We start from the raw sequence: 8,831 nt of genomic DNA, 5'->3' as shown, positions 1-8,831 counted from the left end.
CCTGCATCGGCAGGCGGACTCTCAACCACTGCGCCACCAGGGAAGCCCAAAAGTTAATTTTTTAATGGTGAAAATTTCCTTGGCACACAAAATGATGCACTACATGCTGATTCCCTAAACTGATTAAAAGGCAAATTTTATGGCAATGGATAATTGGATTTATACTTCTCTACAGTAAAATTAATTTGGGGAAATTTTTTTCTCTTAGTTCTGTGTTGTTTTCCCATTGATCAAATCAATACAGGAAGCTTGGGGCAGTGCTTTTTCATGGGAGGATCAAGAAAAGCACAGTAGGAAGACAATAATTCTATGAAACTGACATACCTTAGCTGAAGTATGATGCTTGGGAAAAGGAAAAAAGTCATTAGTAGTTCAACTATTTACAATTTCTGTTAACATTTTGGTTTGTAAGCATCCAACAAGCTGCTTTAAATAAGTGTGACAAATTGCATATGTCTTGCTGCCTCTTATGCTTTTATGAATTCCCAACGTATTCAACTCCTGAGTGCCCATTAAATATTTGTGCATCTGATTTATTTTAAAACTTATTTTAAAGCCCTGAATTCCAAAGTATCTTTTCAGTGGCAAGACCATGGGGCCAAAGATCCAGGAGACCTGCACTTTCCACCCAGCTTTGCCGCTATAAACTGTATCATGCTGTGCAACCACTTCACATCTTTGGCTTTCAGTTTCTTCATCTGTACAATGAAGCGGTTGGACCAGTTGATCTAATTCTTTGAATGGTGAATTCCTGGAGGTGAAACTGGTTTCCATGGTAAATTTAACATAAGAGCTGCAGTTGAATGCAGCTGTCAAGCAATTTAAAAATGAGTTTTAGTCACTACCATGGGAGCTTTATTTATTTTGTAAAAAGGCTGTAAACAGTGAGAGTTACAAGTTAAATTGTTGAAAGTTGGTGATCTCCTGCAAACACATATTCAAAAGATTTACAAAGTCCAATATATAGGCATACCATTTCTAACAGGTTATATGTTTGTAGTTGTTTTTACACACGTCTGAAATCAGATCTGAGAATGTGGCTTTTATTTTTTTCCTGTTTTTTTTTTTTTTTTTTTCTCTTTTTTGGCTGCACCACATGGCATGCGGGATCTTCGCCAACCAGGGATCGAACCTGTGCCCCCTGCAGTTGGAAGCGTGGAGTCTTATAACCACTGGACCACCAGGGAATCCCAGAGAATGTGGCTTTTATTAAAAAAAAACACTGTCTACTAGCACAGAGCTTTCTTCACACACAATGTGCGCGCACACACACACACACACACACACACAAATTCATTACATTCTCAAGCTTTCTCTCCAGTAAGAATCCTCTGATACTGAATAAGAACAATATTTTAGCTAAAGCTTTTGGCACATTCCCAAATGTCAAGGTTCCTAGAGTTTATTTCGTGTATGAATTCTCTGATGTTTAGTAAGAGCTGAGCTTCGACTGAAGTTTTTCCCACATTCCTTACAAGCATAGGGTTTTTCTCCAGTATGGATTCTCTGATGATCATGCAGATTAGTTTTCTTTCGGAAAGCTCGCCCACATTCATTACATTCGTAGGGTTTTTCTCCAGTATGAGTTCTCTCATGCTGAATGAGGGATGAACTCTGACTGAAGGCTTTACCACAGTCGATACATTCATAGGGTTTCTCTCCAGTGTGGGTTCTCTCATGTTGAGTCAGTGATGAGCGTCGACTGAAGGCCTCTCCACATTCATTACATTCATAGGGTTTTTCTCCAGTATGAATTCTGTGATGCTCTATGAAACTCGTACTCCTTTTGAAAGCTTTCCCACATACATTACATTGATAGGGTTTTTCGCCAGGATGAGAAATAGATTGTTGACTGAAGGCCTGCTCACAATCATAGGGGTTTCCTCCAGTGTGGATCCTCTGATGGTCAGAGAAGTCTGTAATGTGACTGAAGTCTTCCCCACAGTCATTGCAATGATAGGATTTCACTTCAGTGAGAGTGTTTTCATCTTGAGTAAGAGATGAGCTCTTGAAATCTATGCTGTAGTTATTGCTTTGGTAAGGTTTGCCTCTCTTATGAATCCTCATATGTTTATAAAGGGATGGGCTCTGACCAAAAGCCCTCCCACATATGCTACATTCAAAAGGTTTCTCTCCTGTGTGAGTCCTTTCATGCTGGACAAGGGAAGAACATCGACTAAAGGCTTTCCCACATTCCTTACATTGGAAGGGTTTCTCTCCACTATGTGTGACCTCATGCTGAGTGAGGGATGTGCCATGCCTAAACGACCTACCACACAAATTACATCGATATGGTTTCTCTCCAGTGTGAATTCTCTGGTGTTGAACAAGGGAGGAGCTGCGCTGGAAGGCTTTCCCACAGAGACTACACTGATAGGGTTTCTCTCCAGTATGAGCATTCTCATGCTGACCGAGGGATGAGCTATGCCTGAAGGCCTTCCCACACACATTACATTCAAAGGGTTTCTCCCCAGTGTGAATTCTCTGATGCTCAGTAAGTTGTGTCTTCCAGAGGAAGGTTTTCCCACAGTCAGTACATTCATGGTGTTTCTTTCCAGGATAAATTCCCTGATCTGTACCGTTGGGCAAAGTTCCATCTCCTTTATGAGTTTTCTCATGTTTAGTCAGTGATGACCTATGAATAAAGGCTTTTCTACATTTATTACATTTGTAAGGTTTCTTTTTTGCAAGGATATTATTCTGACTGAGTAAGTCTGAATTATGTCCCAAATTGCTCCCAAGTGTATCACATTCATTAGACCTTGGAGGAATGTTCAGTTGTGTAACCAGGTCTGTGTTCAATCTAGAATTTTCAACAAATTTATTTTGCTCACAAGCTTCCTCTGGTGTGATTAGTTTCTTCTGGGTGGATGCATCTGGCCCCAAATGTCTCTTCCAGTTTTCCTTGTGCCTCTCTAACTGGCCATTAACATCCCAAGTGTCTTCTAACGTGGCACATGAGGGATCATCTGTGCTAAGGGATACTTCAGATATGTTCTGCTGCAGATTTGAAGATTTGGCTTCAGGCCTGGTCTTCCAGTCTGAAAGAAATCCAAAGTGCAAAAGTCCCCTATTCCCTCCTGTTAAAACAAACTGCTACAGTAGGAATGAGGAAGTGAAAGAGATATAAGTTATACATCACTCTGCTTTGAAATTAGTCCTGTAGCTTCAGGAGAAGACCCAAAATGGAGAAAGGAAGAGTGGAGAGAGGTGACAATGCAGACTGCAGATCCAGAGTGAAGAATAAGTCCAGAATGAGGAAGCCCATGTAGGAGGGCTTGTTAGGGAGTAGGGAACAGGTGAGCAAGAGAGAGTTAGGCACAGATACAAATGGAATAGGATCATGGTCCGTCTTGCAGAGTCCTATCTGCTATCCATGCCTCCCATCCATTTTACAAACTGCCACGGAATCTATCTTCCTAATACATTCATTTCATAATTTCTTTGAAGTCACCTCTGAGGCTTCACATCTTCAAACCCTGCAGAGAAAATCTGCAGCCAGTGATCTAACTGAAATGATTCTTTGACATAACTGGAGATCAAGGGCTATACTTGCCAAAGAGAAAAAAAAGTAATATTTCAGGAGGCAAATCATCCTTGCCCTTACACACGGAGCTGTGGTTTTAGTCGATTTGAGTTCTGATTCTACATTAATCACCTCTCTTAACCAAAAACAATTTATTTTAATCTGCCTAAAAAACTGATCTCTAAACCTCTGTTTAACCTCAGAATACTAATAGCAGAAAATTAATTAATGTCTAGGTTCTAAGAATGGTAACCTTTTAAAAACTAAGGGGAAGGAGGTTTCTGGAATGATGGAGATGTTCCATATCAACAGAAGTTTGGGTTGGATGGGAGAATGCACTTGTCAAAATCAAATGGATGGTACATATATAAGAGGTATATATTCCACTTATATAATATTTTCTAAAAAAAAGGAACTATGAACAAATATTGAACTCTAGTCAATTATATACATGCTGAAGCATGTAGGGGTGAAATGTACTCATGTCTGCAACTCACTAGGAAATGCATCAAAGGTAAGACAGATTAATAGACAGACAGATGAAGAGATATGTGATAAAGCAAATATAACAACATGTTAACAACTATAGCGCCATGGTGGTAGGTATATGGTGTTCACTATATAATTTTTTCAACTTCTCAAATGTTTGAAAATTTGCATAATAAAATATTAGGAGGGGGAAAAAAACCCAGTAACTAAGGAGCCCTAAACTCCCAAATTCCTTACCCTGGAACAAGACTCAATTCTAAATTTCTGAGGACAGAGAATGCTTTGTATTCCTTTTAGAATCCTTCTCAGTGGGACATTCAAGAAATGTTTGTTGAAATGAATGAATGAGAAAGTTCTCTCCCAGCAAGATTCCATAACAATCAATCAAGTAATTTTCTGACTGCCTTCTATATGCTCTGCAATACAAATAGAAAATATTTAGAAATAGAATAAACAGACTCTCCAGGAGCTTAAAAATCTAAGAATAAAAACAAGACTCAAGCTTTTGACGACTTCAAAAAACCCACCAGATGGCACATATTAAATCTGAATTTGTGTGGTAGAGATGATATAAATGGTATTTGTGATCAGGGAAGAAACAAATAAATATATTAGCATATATTAAGTTTTATGGATTAGACAGACCTTGAACTTAAAGAATAGACGACTTTGGATAGGCACAAAGTATTATCTAATGAGGGAAACTATATGCTACTTACAGAGAACATCAAGAAAAAGTTCAACCTAGGTGGAGCTTTTTTTAGCAGGAATAGAAAGATAATACTGGAAGGGATGATGGGGACCTTTAAAGCACGGGAGTTTCTGCTTCCTATAATGAGGTACAGGGAATAATAGCAAAGTTCTTTCAGAGGTGGCTGGTTTAGGAAGATAAAGCATTAAAATCCAATATGGTCCATGAAGTGATGAATAGATAAACAAAATGTGATATATCCATACAATAAAATATTACTCAGCAATACAAAGGAATGAAGTTCTGATACATGCTACAACATGAATGAGCCTTGAAACATTATGCTAAGTGAAAGAAGCCAGTCACAAAGGGCTACATATTATGATTACATATATAGAAAATATCCAGAATAGGCAAATACACAGAGATAAAAAGTAGATTAATGGTTGCCAGGAGCTGGGGGGTATGGGGAATGGAAAGTGACTGCTAATGGGTATAAGATTTCTTCTTGGGGTGTTGAACATGAGCTGCTTAGATAGTGGTGATGGCTGCACAACTCCGTACATATCCAAAACAACCACTAAATGTACACTTTAAAAGGGTGAATTTTATGGTATGTGAATTATATCTCAATAAAACTATGATTTAAAAAATCCAGTATGGATTACAAAAAGATAAGACTGAGTGAGCAATTTCAACTGGGAATTATAATAATCTAAGTCTGGGGCTTGGTTTAGGATGTCACCAGTCCAAGTTAAAAGGGAGGAAAACCTAAGATACTTCTCAAAGGAGGAGAATAACTTGGGTTGAAAGAAAAAGACTAGACTGACTATGGTGTCTGGCCTGAGGGACTGGAATCCTGGTAATTTCTAATGGGCAAGGGGAGAAATGGATGATGGGCAATGTAGCAAAATGTGCTGACTGGAGATGCAAGATGATTAATTTAGATTTTACACCTTTAATAAGAACGTTGTGGGACTTACAAGTGGAGGGGTCCTGTGAAAAGAAAATAAAAGTGACCAGGGTACAAGTAAGGATGATTCTGAGTCTACAGCACACAATAAAGAGCTGCAACTACCAGAAGGCAGGCACCCTTTTATAGGGAGGTAATATAGAAAGAAAGGAGAGGAAGCTGGAAGGCAGGCTCCTTAAGGTAGATTCACTAAGAGGGAAAAGCAAGAAAAGCCAAAGACTCAAAGCCAAGAAGCATTGAATGAGTGGGGAAACCAGGAGAGGATGATACTCCAGGAACTGTGGAGGGAGGAAATGAATCAAATGGACAGGAGTGCAGGACGGAAGGAGGATGGTGTTGCTCGCCAGACAGGTGGTACAAGAGTGCAGGCAGGGAAAGAAGTCTGGAGGGAGGGAGGATCAAGGTTATGGGTATTTCCTACAAGTCTGGGGCATCCGACAGTGAAAGCAGCAAGAAAAAACAAGGAGGAGACATGGAAGTTCAATTAATGTCTAAATGAGTAAGAAAAGAGATCTCTAAATAATCAAGGGGGACTGAGGACACCAGAGGAGAAAATAATCCAGAAGTAAGGATATAGGATAGGGAGAGATGGTATTCTGAGTGTAGGACAAAGGGCTACTTTCAGAAAGGAAAAAGAGGTACTTTTTCTTCCAAGACCTACCAGCAGCAAGACACCCTAATGGAGAAGGGAGACACACAGAGGTGTCACACAGGAGACGGTCCAATCTCTTCTACAGGTCTAGGCGCTCCCAAGGCAGCAATCTGAAGGTGCTTCCCTCTCCCTCAGCTGTGCCATTGTCCTACATGCTTGATTCTCCCTCATTTACCTGGACAGAAAGGTCTTTGGATTTCTCCCTCTGCTATCCATGGCTCTTCTCCTTGCTCCAATTTGAAGATCACCTCTGGCTTGGAAACTTGATATCCTGCTCATGGGTAAATACACAAGATTTGGTTGTTTGTGCAAGTAGACAAAGAACCCTCTACAAATCAGTACTAGGCCTCGATCCTCAGGAACTCTGAAGGGAAAAAATGGTGCAGCTTGAGGAGTCATGCAATCAAATGGCCTATTTCCAGTTCTGCAAGAGAAAGACCTTTTACCTAAAGAGCAGGCTCAGAAACCCATAAAGCTGGGTCCCAACAAGATGAACAAGCTCTAACCCTGTACACTCTGCTCACAGTCACCCAAACTATGAGTCCCACAACCTTAGCAACTGAGAAAGGAAAGACCCACCAATACATAGACAATGAGATGTGGTCCTTACCAAGAGAAACCAAGTGGCTATAGTTCTCCAGCATCACATCCCTGTACAAGCGCCTCTGAGCGGGATCCATGTGGTGCCATTCTTCCTGGGTGAAGTTCACAGCCACATCTTTAAATGTCACTGATTCCTGTAGGAACACATTCCTGCTCAAGTAGGGATCAACCCCACAAATGTTCCCAAGGCAAAACTGGGAACCTACTGTAGGATCTATCACAAATGGTGATCACACGTGTGATATCCTGAGGGGGCAATGTTGGGTTAAATATACTAGTTGTTACACAATTTTATAGAGAATCTAATATGGCAGGCAGGAAAGTCATGAGGGGCAATGTGTCCCGCAATCCTGTAAGCCTACTTAGTTTTCTTCTTGTTCCCTTCAAAGCCGAGCCTTTCCTATACAAACACCAATTCCTCACTGCCCATGTGCTTCCTCTGGTACAAAACCCAAATACAGCAGGGAATAAAAAGTGACAGCCCTCCTTCACCCCCATCACCAATCCCACAAACTCCCTACAAATAACCACTGTTAACAGTTTGGTGTATACACTTAACAGTCCCTTTCCATGTTACACACACACAGACACACACACACACACAGACACACACACAGTCTTGTTTTGTGAAATATCATACAAATTGTTCTACATCCTGCTTTTCACATTTAGCTACGTATCTTGGAAGTCTTTCCTTAGTGCTATGTATAATTTCACCTTATTTCTTTGAATTGCTTCATAGCACCCCAGAGTACAGCTGTACCATAACACACTCATTGCCTAAAACCCATAGCACTCCACTGTACTAGGAACAAGATTCAAACTCCCCCATCACTCACTGGGCTCTGGCCATGCTGACCTTGCCCTGAATATATCAAGCCAGTTCCCACCCTGGGCCTTGGGATCATGACATGGTTGACAACCAGTCAACCTAAACCATGTTTAGGTCTCAGGTCCAGCATCGCCGCCTCAGAAAAGGTGTCTTAGCACCTATTTGCTATGCATCATATTACCATGCTTAATTTTTCTCCTAAAACAGGTATCGCTCACCGTCCAAATTCCTGCCACCTGAACTCAGGAACCAAATAGATTCAGATGAAAAAGGACGCTTGTACTTCTAATCATTATCTGAGATTTGTTAGCTTTTCTGTCTCCCCAATTGCAAGTTCCATGAGAATAGGGACTTTACCTATCTTATTCACAGCTATATGCCCCCCAGTGCCTAGACTGATGTCCAGCACATAGTGGATGCTTAGAAAAACTTGGTGAATGAATAAATGGACCAGTTCTTATTATTAGATATTTGGATTAGTTCCAATATTTTGCGATTACAAACATTACTGAAATACATACTCTTTGTGCAAATATACTAGAATTCCTGTAGGCTAGCTAGAATTGGAATTTCTAGGTCAAAGATTTTTTCATGCTTTACTCCACTCCAATCACTTCTTCCTCTGAGGACCCTCATGCCTCTGAATAGTCAGTTCTGATGCTCACAGGTTGATTTCTGTCTTGCCTCACCAGGCCTTGTTAAGCCATGGGACACCTGTCACTATGCCCAACTTGAAATATCTCCTTTGGTCCTGGTTAGATTTCTACCTCAAGAAGTACATAATAGGGCTTCCCTGGTGGCGCAGTGGTTGAGAATCTGCCTGCTAATGCAGGGGACACGGGTTCGAGCCCTGTTCTGGGAGGATCCCACATGCCGCGGAGCAACTAGCCCTGTGAGCCACAACTACTAAGGCTGTGCGTCTGGAGCCTGTGCTCCGCAACAAGAGAGGCTGCAACAGTGAGAGGCCCGCGCACTGCGATGAAGAGTGGCCCCCGCTTGCCACAATTAGAGAAAGCCCTCGCACAGAAACGAAGACCCAACACAGCAAAAATAAATAAATAAACT

The 8,831-nt window shown here is 41.0% G+C and overlaps 1 protein-coding gene across 10 annotated transcripts in view; it reads right to left on the bottom strand.

The window, feature by feature from the left end:
* Positions 1–8,831, bottom strand: part of ZFP90 (ZFP90 zinc finger protein) — a 70,155-nt gene that overhangs the window by 49,186 nt on the left and 12,138 nt on the right. For 4 of the 10 annotated variants that reach the window (XM_024124973.3, XM_024124974.3, XM_024124972.3 and 1 more), the window contains exons 3-5: positions 6,942–7,068; positions 6,507–6,602; positions 7–3,041 (exon numbers count right to left, since the gene is read on the bottom strand). In XM_024124973.3, the coding sequence (XP_023980741.1) occupies positions 1,396–3,041; positions 6,507–6,602; positions 6,942–7,068 (1,869 nt within the window). In that variant the 3' untranslated portion in view covers positions 7–1,395. The other 6 variants (XR_008615468.1, XM_028477514.1, XM_028477513.2 and 3 more) reach the window with 4 other exon arrangements.

Source organism: Physeter macrocephalus, chromosome 17 (genome assembly GCF_002837175.3).
Source record: "Physeter macrocephalus isolate SW-GA chromosome 17, ASM283717v5, whole genome shotgun sequence".
Lineage (NCBI taxonomy): Eukaryota > Metazoa > Chordata > Mammalia > Artiodactyla > Physeteridae > Physeter > Physeter macrocephalus.
This window is presented reverse-complemented; position numbering and strand designations above follow the sequence as displayed.